Genomic DNA, 18,668 nt, shown 5'->3' with positions numbered 1-18,668 from the left:
TTCTCAGAACTGATGGCTAAAGCATTTGGGGATATTTTTAGCAAAGTGTGAGGTCTTTGCTTAATTCATTGTGTTAGTTCTCACTTGAAAAAAAAGTCCAACTAAACCAACTTAACATAGAGGAATTAAGTGGATTTGCTTCATTTGCAGGTGCTTTTTATATCTGGTTAATTGCTGGCCTTTTATAGCTGATTAATTTTCTGTCTTCGTGCCAGTTGAGCCATGAATATCTGAAAAAGCATGTAAATAAATAGTTAGTGTAAGAGGAAAGTTGGAAGCAGGAAGCTAGCTGGAGGAAAAAAGGTGAGGATTTCAGGTGACCTAACTACTCTGCTATGAAAAATTAAAACTTTTGTCCTAGTTTCTCATTCAGTGTCTGAATGTAGTAACTGAGTTCCTAAGACTGGAAGTTACTAATTGCACAAGTCATCTGAGTCTTAGCAGAGATCAAATGCTGTCTAGGAACACCAGTGGCATGCAGGCAAGCCACTAAATCAGCTTTTAAGGTTAAAACATGACGTGCATAACTGAACTCCCTGAGGTGAGATCTTGGGTGAAATCTTGAAACAGAAGAATTAGGACTTTGATGTGACATTTTTCAGTATAAACCTTTGTAAACATTGAAATGCTGTGTTGTGGGGCCCTTGGTAATGTTCAGATCAGTATCTTGGCATCATACCTCTTTACAGCTCTCCATCTTCTAGCCAGGTTTTGTTTGGCAACAAAGATGCGATAGTCTATTTACACTGTATTGTATAAAATCATGATAGTCTTAGTGTTTATGTGGTATATAAAAAGTCTTGTTCAGATTTTGCACTCCTGCATTTCACTTTAACTGTCTCAATTGTCACTCAGAAAATGATCAGAACATATCTTATATTGTAAAACTATATAATAATATGAAAACTCTCGGGAGAATAATAGTTTCTTAGTTTTGCTTACACATTCTTTAATGTATTTTGTTAAATGAAAATTACAAAGTGTCATTTGAATGGTTTACGTTTTTGATGGGAAATAACTAATTGATGAGCTTTAGCTTTTTGTTTGTCAGTGTAAGTTTGACATTGTACTTGGTGTTTTCATAAAGGTTCTGTTGCTAAGTGACTGATTTTTTTTTTTTTTTGCTGTCTTTTAATATCACAGCAATCTAAGAAATAGAGGAAGCTCACTTTGTGATATTGCTATACTTGTAGTTGACATCATGCATGGTTTGGAGCCACAGACAATTGAATCAATAAATCTGTTGAAATCAAAGAAATGCCCATTTATAGTAGCTCTCAACAAGGTAGGATAGCTTTTTATTCTAATAGTGTATTTCTCCACTCTAATAGTGTATTTGGCTTTTGACAATTGTGTGTTTTCTTCCTTGAACTGGAATTGTTTTGTGTAAAGTCTGAAGGGGTTGTTCTTGGGTCCTGTGTGTTGCATTTTTTTGTGTCCTTGATACAACAATGGCTCTACAGGAGCTTTGTGGAACAATCTGATCTTCTTGGAGTCCTTACTGGTAAATTTTGTTGCCTTATGTAACTTTTGTATATGATTGACACTTCTGGAAGTTGTACTTCAATTGTGGGTTTTTTTCCCTTGTGCCTACTTGTATAGATTTGTGTGCATTTTCTGATAAAACTGCAACACAAGCTTCACGTTGACAGGTCATACTTTATTTTAGCCACTGATACTGGTTAGTTTGACTTGAAGACAAGCCGACTTTAAGCCCATGGAGCAGTAATGTTAATCACTGGTGGGAAGTGTTTTGGGCTTTGCAATATTAGATGGAAAATTAGCCAGCTATTTTCAGCCCTGTTTTTAGAAATCCTGTGCATGAGAAATTATGCTGCCTGTTTGTGATGACTCGATGAATTATATAATATATATATATGGAAATTGCTCATGTCCAATGACTTTGGAAGCTATCTGACATGCTGACAGAGAGCTGTCAGAAGGCTATTCATTTGCAGTGTAAAAAGTGCAATATACTTCAAAAAATGAAAGGGGCATTAAGATTGAAGATGGTTGGAACTGAGGAGGCCGTTATCTCATTGCCAAAACCAGCTACTTTTTGAAAGAACACAAACAACTTCTTGGATAAAGAGGTGTCCAGGCCTTACAGCAGAGTAGTGTAGAGTTCTGTCTTGGTCAGACACAAAGACCCAACCGTCTTTCATTGCCATCAAAGACCTACAGTGAGCCTGAAATTAAATAGCTAAGAGTCCTTGCATTTTAAGTTGTAGTTGTATTATTTGACCAGGTTATAATCCATTTTCTTAAGATGTAGTTTTGATTTGTACAGCAAATAGGTTTTTGGGCTAAACCTGTCCTGCTTTGGCAGCTGTCTTGGGGAAGTGTTTCAGAAATACAGTTGTGTCTTTTGAACAGCCCCACTCTGGTCCCTTCTCTGTAGCAACATGGGAAAGGGTCCATATTTACCAGTAAATTTTAAAAGTTCTTTGTAAAACTAGTGTAGTCTCTTTTCAGGAAAAACCACAAACACCTCTGTGGTTTTTGGGTTTTTTTTGTGTGTATGTGAATCTGTAAACAGGTGTCTTCTGAATGTTTTATTTTAACCTTGATGTAATTTATGTATATAAACTTTTTCCATATGAACCTAGATTACTGTAGCTCGAATTTTTAAAATCGGAAGTAATATTGCTATCCTGTAATACTGCCTGACTTAAACAGAGCTAAATATAGCAGCTAAAGCAAATAAAAACTATTTCATTTGATTACTGGAGCAGGTAGATGGCTGGCTAAGTTGGCTGATAAAGTATTTCTCACTGATGATGTGGCATAAGCATAAAGACACCCTTAGTAAGCTGCATAAGATGACATACTGCTGTATTTTCAAGATTGATAGGTTGTATGACTGGAAAAAAAGTCCAGATACAGATGTAGCTGTCACCTTAAAGAAGCAGAAAAAAAATACAAAAGATGAATTCGAAGAACGTGCAAAAGCTGTCATAGTGGAATTTGCAAAACAGGTAGGTTGGAATATTCAAGGTTCTTTGCTGAGAAGAAGTGATAGTAAAGGGTGGATGAGTGGTGTGGTTTGTTTTGGGTTTGTGGGTGTTTTTTGTTTTGTTTTTTCCCCTTTCCTCAAAACAACTTGGAATATCAAGAAAACTGTTGCATCTCTTCTGACACATTGGTGTTAGCCTCTCATAAACCAAGCTTCGTTGTTTTTACATTTTACGTAATTTTAACTGCTCCATCCTTAGCGCTGGTTTGGAGAAAAATACCTAATTGCTGTGCATGGTCAATGGAGTCATGAACAGCAGATGAGGTTTTCTGTCACTGTTCTTTTTCTCTTTGGGAATAGCCTGAGAGAATCCCATCTGTCTCTTTTTTCTCTTGGATGCTGGCAGGGTATGAATCACATCAGTTCTGGGAACTTCCTCTGTTGGTGACATACAATGCTGTCTAGAAGCTAGATGGGATAATTAACTTTGTAGAGTTATCCCACACTGTTTCCAAGTGTGGATTGAGGTTCCATAGCATGCTGTCAGTAACAGTGTTGTTTTTTTAAATTGGGATTTAAAAAATGCAGTGGTATTTGACTGAGCTTGAATGTTGCTGTTAATAATGATGTGTATATGTGCTTTTCCCTATGTAACTATTAATCCTGATTCCAGGGCTTGAACGCTGCCTTGTTTTATGAGAATAAGGATCCTCGCACTTTTGTTTCTCTTGTACCTACCTCTGCTCACACAGGGGATGGCATGGGAAGTCTGATAGCTCTTCTTGTTGAGCTCACACAAACCATGCTGACCAAGAGACTGGCAGAGTGTCAGGAGCTGAGAGCTCAAGTCATGGAGGTAATACAGCAACTCTTCTTGAAATTCATTCAGAAATTTCTCCCTTCCCTGCACCCTTCCTCCTGGTAAAAAATTTATGTTTGAAGTGCTTAAATAAGAAGTAACTTTTTCCCCCTTTCATTCAGGTTAAAGCACTGCCAGGCATGGGCACTACCATAGATGTTATTCTGATCAATGGACGTCTGAGAGAAGGAGACACCATTATTGTTCCTGGGGTAGAAGGTCCTATCGTAACTCAGATTAGAGGTCTTCTGCTGCCTCCTCCTATGAAGGAGCTACGAGTTAAGGTATGGCAGCTGGTTACTGTACTGGTATTATGACCCAGGAAAAAAATAAATCAAACTTTATAAAAAGAGAATGTAGTAGAATGTGGTTATAGTAACGGTATTTAAAGGGGGCTTCAAGGGCAATGCAGGGTGCATCTGGTGTCTCTTGTGAAAATGTATATTCCTGTTGGGGTGTGTGTTTTCACAGCAGTGGCAAAGAAAATGGTCAAGGAATTAACTTGCTGTGAGGTTTAGGATGTGTATGCTTTAATAAGGGATTCAAGTATGTGGCTACATGTGAGAGGGAGATACCCATCTTAAATGGAAACTGGAGTGTACTACTACAGTGACTTCTGAGTTAAAGTTATAATATTAGTAACAAAAATCACATACACTTAGATTTGAGAAAAGTGAACACATGAGTTTCTAGGGCTGGTTGGTGAGTGCCAGTGACCACGACTTCTGCAGAATCTGCAGCCTCTTGGCATTTACAAAGGTTGTTGGAGGTTTTGCTGCCCTGGTCTTACTAGCCTGAGGAGAGACCCTGAATTTGAGATCCTTCCTGCATGGCTTTCCATGAAATGAGGAGGAGACACAGAAGCAAAAGGCTGTAAATAAATGAATACATATATTAAGATTAGTGCATGCAATTCAAAGGGGATGAAAAGAGCTGCTTTGATGTTTCCTGTTTAAAAGGGAAGGAATAAATGTCTGCACAGATTTTTATTTTTTAAGGCAAAGAAAACTTCTGTACAGATAACCTAGGTGAATGTAATAGGACAGGCTTTAAGGTTTGGGAACCTTGAGCTGGGGAAGTGGACCTAGGGTAGCTGTTCAGCTCTTTTGAGGCAGGCAGTGAGGATGCATTTTGATTCAGCTTGTTCACGTGGAATTGTTGTCCTTGAAATAAGACCCACATTCTGGGGTGGAGAGCTAAAGGATAGAGGTTTGCAGGAACAAAGTGCTTACTGAGGAGGGAAGCTGCCTTGCAGTTTTAAGAGAAGGATGGGACATCTAAATAAATTAAGAAACAAACCAGAAAATCCTTCCAACATCAATTTAAAGATCTTATTTGTTACGTCTTAGAGCCATGCCCTGAGTGTGAGATCTTTGAGGTTCCCCTGGATGAGGGGAGAACCTTGGAAATTGAACGTGAAATTATGCACATGGGAAGGCTGGATGGCATCCAGTGGGAGATCAAGACAGCCCTTCCTGCACAGAGCCTTGGGCTGTGTGTCAGCGAAGCTTTAGTGTTTTTGTTAAGCTCTTGGCATCTTCCCATCACTTGCCTATGGGGCTGAATTTGTGGGGTTTTATTAGTGAGTAGCTGTCTATTGCTGCTTGTTCTTTTCTAGTATATGTTCCTTTTTGGCCCCCTCCTCTTCTTTTAGAAGACTTCCCTGTGTCCTGCCCACCTCGGCAGGGGTGCAGGGGGTATCTGAAGGGAGAAGAGCACAAAGACTGAGACATGCAAATGAAAAGCAGAGACAATCACTGATGAAAAGTTGGGAGCTGCTGCGCTTCGCTGCTCCCCACCGTGTTCTTCAGCTGCTTAGCACTGAGTTGTGTTGCTGTGCACCAGCACAGAAGTCTTTGCTAATGTGTATATTCTCTTTCAGAACCAGTATGAAAAGCACAAAGAGGTTGTTGCTGCTCAAGGCGTGAAGATTCTTGGGAAAGACTTGGAAAAGACCTTGGCTGGTTTGCCATTGCTCGTAGCTCATAAAGAGGATGAAGTCCCAGTCCTCAAGGTGAGGTGGCTGATGTTGAAGTACAACACACTGAGGGTAACTTGAGCTCTCTGGTGATGCAACTCAAATGTTGAGAGCTCAGTTTGCAAATAACTGGGTTTTTTGGTTGTTTTAAAAACTGTTCCAGTAACACGTTTTAGCCTTGTGCTCATGTGAAGCTTTGGTGGTATGATGTTTTTAGTATCTTGACCGTTAGTTTTTTCCCTGACATTTTGCTGGGGTGTCTCTGCTGCTAGAATAAGGTTTGAACACAAGTATCGTGGCATAGTTTGGCTCTGTTAATTACTGATTTGGTATTTTTAATAATTTATGGAAATACTCTAATCAAATTATATTAGGTACATACCTGCTAGTGGAGTTTTGCAAACTCTACTAATTGCAAAGCTAATTTAAGACTTTTGTAATAAATTTCTTTTGGGACTTACATGTTAAAAATGACAGAAGAAAGGATATAGCTATCCTAAACCCAAAACTGCTTCTTGTTTTCCAAAGGCAGGAAGTTAGTTTAGAAAGGAAACTCACATGTTGCTAATTTACTTCTAATCATAGTTTTCCTTTAGTCTTCTGTCTATTTATTTGTGCTTCTGAAGGGAGGTCAAACTTTTGGGGTGTCCAAACACAGACCTTGTTGCTGGGTACATACGAGTATTTACTTAAAGTGTACTACTGGTAGTAGATACATGATGGCTAAAAGTCAATGGCAAAACCCATTCATCTGCCAGAGGAAGAGGCTTTGCTGCTCTTGCATCCTGTTTTGTACCCAGGCCTAAAGAGTGTTCAGGATCCTTTCCAGCTCATGGTTTTAGGTGTCAGCTTTTGTCACTGATCCTCAGGCAGCCAAGGGCATTGCCACACAATGTTTGCACAGCCTTGCCCGCAGAAAATTGCAGTGCTGGGGAAAGTGATGTGTAGTCTGCAGAGAAATGTTACCAGCTCTGAAGGTGGGCATCTGCCCAGTTTATGATCACCTTCCTGCAAAATCCTCAGGTCTAGTTCAGCTCAGGCTTTTCTAATGCCAGAAACAGTCAGGAGTCTCATTGGCTGTGTGTGACTTACACTGCACGTCTGTCAGGTGGGACCTATCAGCATGGCTGTCGCATATTTTCAGCAGCTCGTGAACAGGAAGATTTTGTACCCTGAGGCATCAGTAGCAAGAGGACTAAAACTTGCTTTTTTCTCTCCTGGTTTTTTTCTAAAGGATGAACTAATACATGAACTGAAGCAAACACTAAATGCAATCAAATTAGAAGAGAAAGGTGTTTATGTCCAGGCTTCTACGTTAGGCTCTTTAGAGGCATTACTTGAATTTCTTAAAACATCAGAAGTGCCAGTAAGTACTAGTGTGCTTTATCTGATGCCGTTGATTCTGTGTTTTAGTCAGTAACTGTTTCCTTTTGACTCAGAAAGATTAGTGACTTGATTTTTGTGGCTTTCTTCAACAGTATTCGGGAATTAATATAGGTCCTGTCCATAAAAAAGATGTTATGAAGGCATCAGTTATGCTGGAGCATGACCCACAGTAAGTAGCTTTGCTTTTGCTCAGCTGATAAATGTGCAGCGGTGCTGCAGGAAGGGCCGGCCGTAGCTCTGGGTTTGTGGTGTGTGGGGTGAACTGTTGGGCTCTCTGTTCCCTCCAGGTACGCCGTCATTCTGGCATTCGATGTGAGGATTGAACGTGACGCACAGGAGATGGCTGATAGCTTAGGAGTTCGTATTTTTAGTGCTGAAATCATTTATCACTTATTCGATGCCTTCACAAAATATAGACAAGACTACAAAAAGCAGAAGCAAGAGGAATTCAAGTAAGTGTGAGCAATTGTATTCTGGATGCTTCCCTAATAAGTCTCTCTCTTATTTTAGTGTAAATTAAGCTGTATTTAACTATTTGTTTCTTTATTATTACTTAGCATGTACTTCTAATGGAAAGGGAGGAGAGGAGGAAGATTGTATGACAATAAATTGATAGTTTTCAAGAATTTGGTGCTCCAGTCTAATTGTTTAGATCTGGGATTAGGCCTAGTAGGGTGAGAGCTGTGAAAGCTGTGCAGCAGATACAAGATTGAGCTAGAACTTTTGTATAATATGGAGTGTTTTTATTAAGGTTTGCTTTCTATACTAGGCTTCTCTTCCTAGTTTGTGACAGATGGGTTAGTCTTGCAGAATTAAAAAAACAAAACTAAAGGGATTTGGATTCTATTGTTTCATATTCATGCAATCCCAGTGTAGAGGGGTTAATTCCAACTGCAGTAACATGAATATGTAATCATTTAAGGATTTATAGGGACCCAAAATTAATTTTTGGAATCATGTGTCATTGGGTGGTCTTCAGTAGAATAAGGACAGTCAAAATAAATGAAAACGTATTTCATTTCATATTGATCCCAACTGGAGTTTGTTTAGCTCAGCATTTAAATGTATTTGTTTACTTGGCAAACAAAAATCTTGAAATTTTGGAGTTCAGGCAGCAATATTTCTATTCCTGTGTTCTTGTGAAGCTCTAATTACACTGTAAAATTACTACTCCTTTGGTCTTGGTCCAAGTTGAGTGCTCAAGCCTGTCAAATTAAAATCCATGCCAGGCATGCATGATTATTGTTCCTTGTAGATCTTGAAGATCAGGTATTGACTAGAATTAGCAAGATTAGAAAAGAGGTTTTTTCCTGCTTGATTTTTCTCCAAGTAACACTCCTAGAATGAATGCCCAAGAAGTGTGGGAGAAGGCAGAACTGTTATTGTTACATACTGTCCCAGCATATCTTTCAAAGTGCCTTTTCTTGTCATCTTCCAGGCATATAGCAGTGTTTCCGTGCAAGTTGAAAATACTCCCTCAGTTCATTTTCAACTCTCGTGACCCAATAGTGATGGGTGTTGTGGTGGAGGCCGGCCAGGTGAAGCAGGGGACTCCCATGTGTGTACCTAGCAAAAATGTAAGTAAGGCTCTCTTCCCACTGGATGTTTGATCCAGCTGGTAGTTCCTGGGGTGTTGCACCATGGAGTGCTTGTATGCCTTTCCTCAGTGCACAGATTTCTGGCAGGAGATGAGGTTCAGAGTTGTAGATCAAGTCTTTCTTCTGGTGCTCAAATATCTTGCTGCTCTCTGCCAGAAGAGTTGAGCCCGGGAGCAGGGCACAAGGAAGTGTGGCTGGAGGGCACCTGCCTGTCAACCACTCTCCTTCCCTGCTGCCAGTTGTGTGCTGTGGTACTGAGTAACAGGCAAAATTGTCATGCCTGATGGCTAAAAAAGGGGGCAACCAACTCCTGACATTTTAAGGGATAACCAGTTGATATCCCAGATAAGCTGCAGGAGGTTGGTGTCCCTGCCCTTTTCAGGATGGAGCACTTGCTGTGCTCTGTGTTTGCCTGTGCTGGGGCAGCAGCTCTGCCAGTGCTGCACTTCCTGCAGCAAGTCTGTGCCTACAAACAGGAGTTTAGAGAAGGATGTGTGCGCAGAGGTTTGGTGGATGTGTTACAGCTGCTTCATTGTGTTACAGTTTGTCGAAATTGGAATAGTTACAAGTATTGAAATAAACCACAAACCAGTGGATGTTGCGAAGAAAGGCCAAGAAGTGTGTGTTAAAATAGAACCTATTCCTGGGGAATCACCTAAAATGTATGGACGACATTTTGAAGCAACAGATATCCTTGTCAGCAAGGTAAGAGCAATCTGCATTTTTTGAGAGGGCTTAGGACAGTGGCAGCTTGCTTGAAGTGGAAATGTTGCATGAAGCCTGAAAAGCATGGGTGGAGCCTTCTGTCACAGAGTGTGTGTGTGTGGCATTGTGCAGCTGAGGGGCTCTGGAGCTGTGGTTTGAGGTTTGTAATGGTGCCCCTGCAGAGGCCCAAAGGAATGAGGGGCTGTGGCTGGAAAGACCTTGCAGCTCAGAGTGCTTGAGAGGGCAAAATGCCACACTTAATATTCACCAACTACTGTTTGTAGACAGAGCTGGTGCTCAGCAGTCCCCCAGGGCATCACAGCCAGTGCTTGAAATTGCACAATAAATAGCAATCCTCCAGTTGCTCTAATTATGGGGCACCGAGCTTGGATGAGGAGATGATCCCTTGCTCCATCTTTTGCTGTTGGAAGTAAAGCCACAGCTCTCCGCCCTCCCAGCTGCTTTAGTCACCATGTCATAGGACACCCCCTGCCACACACGTGCCAGGGGCCTGTGCCCACAAATTAAGGGTGAGTAGGGCCCGGGACAGGGAGGGGTTGCTGGTCCTGTGGGCCCTGGTGGAAGCAGGAGACCTCTCCAGTTCTGGCCTTACTGCATAAGGTGTGGGATGGTCTGTCCAGCTGCAGCCCCTCAAGACCAGATAAGGGACATGGTGTGAGGAGAAGTGAAGGGAAGCATGGGATGGGTCACACAGCTGAGCAGTCGCAAAATGTGGGCTTAGACTGAGTTTACCTGGTGTGCAGACTGCCCTTTCTTCAGGTTAACTGTTTCCAGTGTGCTGAAAGCTGCTTTTAATACCTCTGTGTTTCTGATGGGTTTGTCTCGTGTGTTACAGATCAGCCGTCAGTCCATCGATGCTCTGAAGGACTGGTTCAGGGATGAGATGCAGAAGTCTGACTGGCAGCTTATAGTAGAACTGAAGAAAGTGTTTGAAATCATCTAGATAACTTTTACAGCAATGGGGAGGCAGGAATAAATGCACTCTTCCTGTTCTAAAAAAGTTACCAACAAAGTCCTATATTGAAGACAGTGTTGGATATATGTTTGGGAGGAAAATATGTGGATAAAATGTTTTCCATGAGAAACCAAGAAATTTACACTGGTTTGACAGTGGTCAATTTACATGTTCCCATGGTTCCAATGTGCCTGTTCACCCCTCCTACTACCCTTCCTAATACTGGCTGCTGTTTTAAAGTTTGCCCTTCCCTCTCTTACACCTTCCTTCTACCCTTTTTCCCTCCTTCTCTCCAAAATAAAAGAAATTGAATTTTTATTACAGAACTAAAGCTCTTTCACTTTTATACTGATGAGAGCAGGACTGCAGTATTTGATTAACCAAGCTTCTGCAGACTTTGTGATTCTCGGGACATTTTTGATGTAAGAAATACTTCTTTATTTATGCATACCTCTTTCCTTGACTTTCTTTTCCAACATTCTTCTGCTTTGTGCCTATAGAGTTTTTTTTTTAAATAGAAAATTAGGCAATTGGATATCTCTGTATTTGCTTTGTGTGAAACAATGTTGTAAAGCATAGCTGCCCACCTTTTGCTGCTTGTACAGTTCATGGAAGTCAACCTGTAATCATTCTAATGCAGAGCCACAAATAAAGGAGATGGACATAGCAGCCCATTTGTTTTACAGTTTGCTTCAGTAATCAAAGTTTCACTTCATGGGCTGTGGCCGATGTGGAAAGGCCAGGCAGGGGCCCTCTTGCCTCTCTCTGCTTGGCAAAAGGGTGGAGGCTGTTCCAGCAAAGGAATGCACTTCCTGTGTGCTCAAGGTGGTGATGTCAGCGTTCCGAAGCACGGGAGGGGCAGGCCAGGTGTTTAGCACGGCACAAGTCCCAGAGGAGGTCAGAGCTGGCATCTCTTCCCCAGCTGCTGCTCAGGAGTGTAAGCACCTGCAAACAGCTGCCGGCCAGGGAGCTGTGACTTTGGATGCTGCATCACAGCTGCGGAGTCACCTGACAACGTGGGACTGAACCAGCTCCAGCGTGGATGTTCGTGATGACCAGAAGTCAGTCTGTAATCCCAGCATTTTCCTACCCCCCCTTCCCCTCTGCCTCCCTGCCTGGGATGACAGCTTGATGTATTCTTACTCAGGCTGTCTCTGGGTAACTCACAGCTCATGTTGATGGGAGCAAAACAAACACTCTTCAAAAGCACAAGCTGGAACAAAAGTGAGGAGCATTTATGCAGCTGAGATTTTTAGCATTTAAGATACTTAAAAGAGTTTAATACGTAACATGCAGTTTGATCAGATTTCTTCTGTCACTTGGATGACTTTTTTTGTTGGAAAAATCTGAATGTTATGATTGAGACTTTGGACTCCATTACAAAGGAACATTTAATAACTCACCTCCTTTGCAAATGGAATTTAATTTTCTGGAGTTTTTTTTTGTTGTTAGACTTTAAACTTGCCATGGAACAGGACCTTTTCACTATGGTTGGTGTGTGGTGCAAATTTGCAGCAGTTGGTGAACAGAATGATCATAGGGAGGAGATTGCATTTAATTGTTAAAATTTTCTTTTGCAAACTATGCAATCATGAAAACTACACTAATAAAAAGTTCTTATGAACACAGATGTCACATAGTGTGGTCTTGATGTATTCTGCATTGTTTCCTCAAACAGGCACGGGTGTTCTTCCCATAGGTTAACTCTGGGAAATGGATATGCTACTTTGGCAGGCTCCTGTTGTGGAACTTAAATATAGCCTGACAATTAAGGACGGGTCCTTTTAACGATGCCAATTTTAAATCTGTCATCAGCTCCAAAGCCGGGGATGTACCTGAAACCTGACTAGTAAAATACCTGCTTCAGTTTTAGCAGTACCTGCTGCAATGGGAGCAGTTGTGCTGTTTTTCTAAACCAAGGGGAAGAGAAAAAGGCAGCTTCAAAAGCAGGAACTGAAGGGGCTCTGCAAGACCCAAACTAGAAACTAATGGAAACTTGAGAGATCTTGATTCAGATAATGTCCATCTCTCTCTGGACACGTATCTATGACTTGATGCAAGTGAATGAGCACCCTCAGGTGTTTGTACACATGGATCAGATTCCCCCAGCCTTCTCAAGGCCCCAGCTCTCCTTGTGTTGTGGAAGAAGCTCCACTCCCTTAGGCACCATTGGGGCCTGTGTTGAGAGTGGCCTTGTGTCTCTCTTGTACTGAGGAGCCCAGCACTGGGCTCAGCACTGCAGGTGCCTCTCACCAGTGCTGAGCAGAGGGAACAACCTCCTGCCTTGACTCCTGGGGATGATCTTCCTTGTGCAGCCTGGCAAGGTGGCAGGCCCAGGCCTTCCTGCAGAGCTGGCCCCTCCCTGGGAGCAGAACCTGGCACCTCCTTATGCTGCACTTCACGAGGTTCCCAGCGTTTGCTGGGTCTCTGGAAGCAGCACCCCCCACCCTCTCACCCCACCCTGTGTCATCAGCAAAGTGCTGAGGGCACGCAGCCCCCTCCTCCAGGTCCTTTACAAAGGTGATGGATAGGACTGGACGTGGTACTGGCTCTGGGTACCACTTGGGCCTGGTCCCTAACAAGACTTTGTACCAGTGCCCAGGTGTTTTCAATAAACTTCTCTCTCTCTCTCTGTCCAGCCTGTACTTCACCAGCTTGTCCCTGAGGATGGTACAGGAGATTTAATGAAAAGCCTTACTGAAGTCAAGGGAAGTGACATCTCCTGCCCTTCCCTCATCCATCACCTGGCTGTAGAGGGCTGCCAAGTTGGTGCCTCTCCCAGTGTCTGGTATGAGGAAGCCAAGGGCACAACCTAAGGCTAAAACCTTGCTGCCACTGCTGTAAGCAGCTTTCTCTGCCCCAGCTGTACTGTCAGCTGCAGCAGCTCCTGCCCTGTGCTAGGCAAGGTGCTTCCAGCTAAGCTAGTGGTGCAAATCCTGCTCCAGGGTTAGCTCCAGTTTGCATTCCTGCTCTCAATTCTGTCCCCAGCATGATGTGGGATACTTCTCACCTCCCCCCATCACTATTTCAGAAGAGATTTTTCTTACCAACTTGGTTTTTGGCAAGTGGTCTTCATTCTCTCCAGGCACCTGAACAGCCTTGCTTCAGCATACTGGGCCAAGTTCAACTGTGCAAGGCTGGTGCACACCTGGAAAAAGCAGACTTGCCCCAAACATGAACTGCAGGGATGCAAACACAGCCATGAGCAGGGACACAGTGATGGGACAGTTTATTTTGCTTCTGCTGCTCCCTACAGCCTATTTTGTACTGCATGCAGGAAATGCATGCCACAGGCTGGGGAGAACTGTGGTGTTTTAGACTTGGCTCTATCTTGAGTAGGAGCAATGCAGAGGACAGACGCAGGCTTGAACAATGCTCCATGCTGGCTACTCTGCCCTCCTTTACAGTGCTACTTCAGGGTGACTTGCTTTCCTCCAGAAGCACGGCTCCAGAGGTGACAGGACACCCACCCAAGGTCAGACAGCACCCAGGCTTCAGCTGTGTTCTTCAGGCCACCCTGGCTTGAATCTTTGAAGGATGAAATCGAAAATGAACTAATATTCTTCCCTCACCTTAAAATCTGTAATAAAGTTAGTGTAGAAGAAACAAAAAGTGGCCAGGTACATGTACAGCAGCCTCCTCCATGTGTTGAGGCAGTGCTACTGTGTAAAACTTTGTGAAATGAATCAAAGCTGCAGCTTTAGTAAAAGGGGTTCACTATATTCAAACTGAAGCATCACAAAATAGAATCAGTACAAAAATATACATACAGTTCTTTATTAAACAACTGTAAACACTTCACTGTAAAAATCCATAAAACTTTATAAACAAACATTTTGTAAATAGATTCTATACTACAATAAAAGAATTTTAACACAATTATTTACATGCAATACTGACAAATTTGGCACTTTCTGAAAAGAAATGTACAAAACACTTTGTTGTTTAAAAAGAAATTTGAAATTATAAAAACTCAGGGCATTACTATCATGCACTTTGCAAATACCTCACAAGCACTTATGGCACAGCTAGCAGAGAGCTCCAGGCTCTCATCAAGCTCTTTACTACAAGTTCAGATAACTTTTAATGTGCTTCCGTAAGTTTGTTGTAAAACTACCTGAACATTGTCAAGAATGAAGTCAAATGCCATATTCCAAACTGATTCCACAGATGACTGCATTAACCTGAAAGGGAAAAGGAAGAAGAAGCTGAAAATTACCATTACAGAACCAGTCCTTTTTACAATCACTTTTGGTCTTCACACTGCAAAACAAGATCACAAAAGTTCCCCACAAATGGAATTTTGATTCAGTCCTGATAAAGTCCTCCCTCGCTACTTAAACACACCAAGCCTTACTTGACGCCACAGATTCCTGGTGTGAGCAGTGTCACAGCAGCTTCTGAATGCTTGCATCTGGCAGTGGTGTGAGCCTGTGAATGAAGTGCTAGGTGACCTTCCACCAATTTCATACCAAAGACCAGAAATGGCAAGCTTCTGAATCCTATTTTAACACTCCAACTTCTTCCCCCAGCCCGTTTTTAAGTTTAAAAGCACTCATCAATGGAATGTCTAATGGGCTTGTGGCCTCACAATGAAGCATCTAGTGTATGAACTCTGACAAAAATAGCCTGAAGTTCACAAATACTAGCAATTAAGTTACCTTTTCATGTACTTAACAACCAGATCTAACTTTTCCAAGTCTTTTTCTTCTATTAGATCAGTACAATATTTCACAACCTGTAGAATGTCTTCTTCCATAGGATCTGTAATAAAAAAAAAAAATTAAAGAATGGTATCCTCTTCTCTAAGTATACTTAGAATACAATCACAGAATAACGGGAATACAACAGAAAGAAATCCTGCAGTGTCAGCACATCAGGGGCCAACCTGACAATTTCTGTATTCCCCACGCAGCTTCCTGACATCAGAAGCTGTGCACATAGCAGGACTGCAAGGTCCTGAAATACCTGTCTTGTAGACCTTTTCTTTTTTTTCAGTAAGAACAACTGACAGCAAAACTAGCAGTAACCAAAGGGAAAAGAGACTCGGATTTAGAATGGAATGGTTGTTTTGAAACTCTTAGGAGAATAATAATGTCCAGGTTAGGAAGGTCAAATTTCCCAAGGTTTTAAGGAGTTGCTATTTGTTTGACATAATTCAAATCACAATTTAGCAAGAGTGTCCCATTTGCACACTTTTTTTTTCCTAGGGTTCTTTCCAGCATTTATTTTGACAAAAACTAAAACCCTGCACTCCTTTGCCTCTAAAATGACATCTTCATAGAACAAAATGAATTCCCTTTCAAGAGCTTTCATCTTAGTGGTTGCGATATGCTGGAAAAATACAGAAAACCTCAGACACAAGTACCATCAAGGCATAGGACAAGGGCCTGACACAAGGGTTGAAGAGAGAGCATGTAAATTTTCATGATGTTAAGCAAGACACAGGAGCTGGCAAAACCACAGAGTAACAACTGATAGAAAGAATCAAATTCTCCAAGACTGCCAAGGCAGTCAGGATTCAAGAGTACTGTGAAAAATAACCAGCAAAAGGAAGAGTGAAGGAGAAAGTAAGTATAAAAAGCCTACTAAAAGCAGTTTTCTTTGTGATGCATTGCAAGATCAGCCTCAGTGTGACACCCCGCACCTGAGATAGTTGTGATCCATTCTTTCAACAACGTCTTTACATCGTTGAATTCCACAGCTCCAGCGAGGTTTGGCGCTTGAGGCCTGAATGAGCCTGGCTGCTGCTCCGTCTGCAGAGCTGACGGGCCTGAAGAATCCGAAGTTGATGGAACTGCTTCTGCCTGTTCCAAACATAGAAGTGGATAATGCTCAGTCTGACAAATATGGAAACACCATATACATACAGATAAGTGTCAGTAAAGAATCCAGTAAAGAAAACCATGCATTTGTGAACATGAACGCAGCCTACAGAAGCAGACACAGCTTTACCAAAAGCTGTTAAGTGTTTTAAGTACCTGAGCAGCTGGTCCTTCTTGTTTCAAGAAGCCATCTATTAGCTTCTGTGGGCTTCCAGATGTAGCTGGCATGGTTTTTGCAGGACTACCAAGAAGTTTGTTTTTCAAAGGACTCTGAATCTTTTTTACAGGACTGACTAGATTTTTTTTCCGTATTTTCTTCTTACTTTTCATAGTTGTATGCTTCAGGTGTAGGAAAGGATTTTTTGACACTGAAAAACAGGAATAGTCAGTGGTTGATACATTTAAAATTTAATACTTTTCCACTAAAAGGGGGATTCTGTATCTTCCACAAAAATCTAAGGATCACTTGAGAAAACACAGCCTAGACAAAGCAACTTTAACACATACACACCATTCCTGATCCTGGCAAGGTTTCAAGTATTTGAAAAGCACTGTTGGACTTTATGTACTCAGAGGATACTCAGCTATTCATAAGCTTTTTAATGTGAGCATTTGAGTACTTGAATATAAGCAGCTGGTGAAATCTGAATCTACTGGACAAACTGCCTCGCCTCAGTCAGAGTACTGTCCCACCAGTGTTATCAGCAAAGCCAGCAGTGTAAAGCCCCCACAATGCCTTTTTCAGAGTTTATGAAGGAAATTGCTCTCACTCCATCATTCTAACGTATGTGCATTAGTCCACTGGCTATGAAATCAGGGTGTGATTATAATTAAAATGCAGTGTTTAACTGGCAATCAACCCAATAACATTTACAACCTATTTTTATGACAAAGCATGTTCACAGGGAATTAGTCTTATTTCTTTCTACTGATTACAAAAAGGAGACCTGGATGATGAGCTCAGAGTAAAGCCACCTGACTATCAGACATACAGTGAGATGCAGCGTATCTCTCTCTAGCTACCCAAAAGCCATGCCAGTGCTATGGGTTTCAGGGAACCATGAGAATGCTCCCTGAACACAGTTTAACAAACTTAAGAAGGTGCAATACTTTAAATCACAAGACACATCAAGTTTAGATTCCACTCTGCAAACATATGGACGTGGGTAAGTTTAGTGCCTCTAAAATGACACAATGACAGAGTCTTAGTGCCAGAGTCCCCATGAACTGAATTATTTGAATTACCCATCTGAATAAAGCTGGGCACCTGTTTGCAAATGGAAACCACAGCTGGTTGTAACTGACAGTCTGTCAAAAATAAATACAGAAACTCCACTGAACACAGCATCTTCAGAGACACTTTGGGTATATTTTCCAGTTTGTTACTTACGGTTGCATAGCTGTTTGGATAGTAAGCAACTGCTATACCAGAAGACTAATGCAAAACTATATATTCTCACCTAAAGTGTTAGCAGGCTGCTGCTCTGATTGCTTTTGCCTTTGATCATATGCATCTTTCAGCTCTGCTTGCAACTCAGCAGGTAGTGCAGCAAAAACCTCGGGGTCCACCTGAACAGTAACAGAAGATTAATTTCATTATTTTAGCAGTGAGCAGCACCGTTTGCTTCCTTCTAGGTCACTCACATGAAAAAGGTATTTACATTTCATGCCAAGCAAAAATAAATGAGATATAACTGAAACACTGTGAAGCCCATTGTGCATTTTCTTTGTGTATTTCAGTTTGTAAACCCAACAAAATTTACATTTAATATTACTCCTAATTATTTAATAAAATTACTATTATGAGCATATAATGCACTAACCATCTTTACTCACCTACTGATACCCAGTACAACTGCATTAAGAGCAGGATTAAGCCTAGCTTAGAGAGCACTCCCTTCAAATTTCAAAACACAAACATTGTGACCATCAGACTTTTGTTCCTCCTTTTCTTTTGGTACTTCTATTTCCTGCAAGCTGCTGTATGACTCAATATTCTCGGAAATGGTCTCACGGAAAAGCCAAGTCCAGTTATGTCATATTTTGACCTAGCACAAAAGTGTTTAATCTCTTTCTCCCACAGTTGTCCACCACTTGCTTGACTGATAAAAGCACAGTCCCTTGCAACTGTCCCAGGGACTTTATTTCTAGACAGGAAATAATTTGATGCCAATTGCCAAACACACTCATACGGACAAAATAAAATGTCTTGTATTATCAGTTATTTTTTCTCACTGTGTGTCTGAAGTAGCAAATCAGTGACAAGAGTCATTTTGTATTTGGAGTTTCCCGTTATTACTGGACAGTGTTTTCAGCTCATAATCTTAAAAATCTAATGGAAAAAAGCAAACCTATCATTTAGTAGATTAAATCTGCCAGTGGCAG

The 18,668-nt window shown here is 41.5% G+C and overlaps 2 protein-coding genes across 8 annotated transcripts in view; one reads left to right on the top strand and one right to left on the bottom strand.

Moving 5' to 3' along the window:
* EIF5B (eukaryotic translation initiation factor 5B) overlaps positions 1 to 12,093 on the top strand; it is a 36,920-nt gene extending 24,827 nt beyond the window's left edge. For both annotated transcript variants that reach the window (XM_042040642.1, XM_042040633.1), the window contains exons 14-24: positions 1,144 to 1,285; positions 2,847 to 2,978; positions 3,630 to 3,812; positions 3,938 to 4,099; positions 5,698 to 5,829; positions 7,028 to 7,159; positions 7,272 to 7,348; positions 7,467 to 7,631; positions 8,618 to 8,756; positions 9,321 to 9,482; positions 10,339 to 12,093. In XM_042040642.1, coding sequence (XP_041896576.1) covers positions 1,144 to 1,285; positions 2,847 to 2,978; positions 3,630 to 3,812; positions 3,938 to 4,099; positions 5,698 to 5,829; positions 7,028 to 7,159; positions 7,272 to 7,348; positions 7,467 to 7,631; positions 8,618 to 8,756; positions 9,321 to 9,482; positions 10,339 to 10,446 — 1,534 coding nt within the window. In that variant the 3' untranslated portion in view covers positions 10,447 to 12,093. The remainder of the gene's footprint in view (positions 1 to 1,143; positions 1,286 to 2,846; positions 2,979 to 3,629; positions 3,813 to 3,937; positions 4,100 to 5,697; positions 5,830 to 7,027; positions 7,160 to 7,271; positions 7,349 to 7,466; positions 7,632 to 8,617; positions 8,757 to 9,320; positions 9,483 to 10,338) is intronic.
* Positions 12,094 to 14,221: 2,128 nt separating this feature from the next.
* REV1 (REV1 DNA directed polymerase) overlaps positions 14,222 to 18,668 on the bottom strand; it is a 56,195-nt gene continuing 51,748 nt past the window's right edge. For all 6 annotated transcript variants that reach the window (XM_042040592.1, XM_042040574.1, XM_042040584.1 and 3 more), the window contains 5 exons: positions 17,744 to 17,852; positions 16,440 to 16,651; positions 16,106 to 16,265; positions 15,120 to 15,222; positions 14,222 to 14,642 (listed from right to left, as the gene is read on the bottom strand). In XM_042040592.1, the coding sequence (XP_041896526.1) occupies positions 14,531 to 14,642; positions 15,120 to 15,222; positions 16,106 to 16,265; positions 16,440 to 16,651; positions 17,744 to 17,852 (696 nt within the window). In that variant the 3' untranslated portion in view covers positions 14,222 to 14,530. The remainder of the gene's footprint in view (positions 14,643 to 15,119; positions 15,223 to 16,105; positions 16,266 to 16,439; positions 16,652 to 17,743; positions 17,853 to 18,668) is intronic.

Source organism: Corvus kubaryi, unplaced genomic scaffold (assembly GCF_017639235.1).
Source record: "Corvus kubaryi isolate FWS band 111438036 unplaced genomic scaffold, C.kubaryi_AGA036_p1.0 133, whole genome shotgun sequence".
Taxonomy (NCBI): domain Eukaryota; kingdom Metazoa; phylum Chordata; class Aves; order Passeriformes; family Corvidae; genus Corvus; species Corvus kubaryi.
This window is presented reverse-complemented; position numbering and strand designations above follow the sequence as displayed.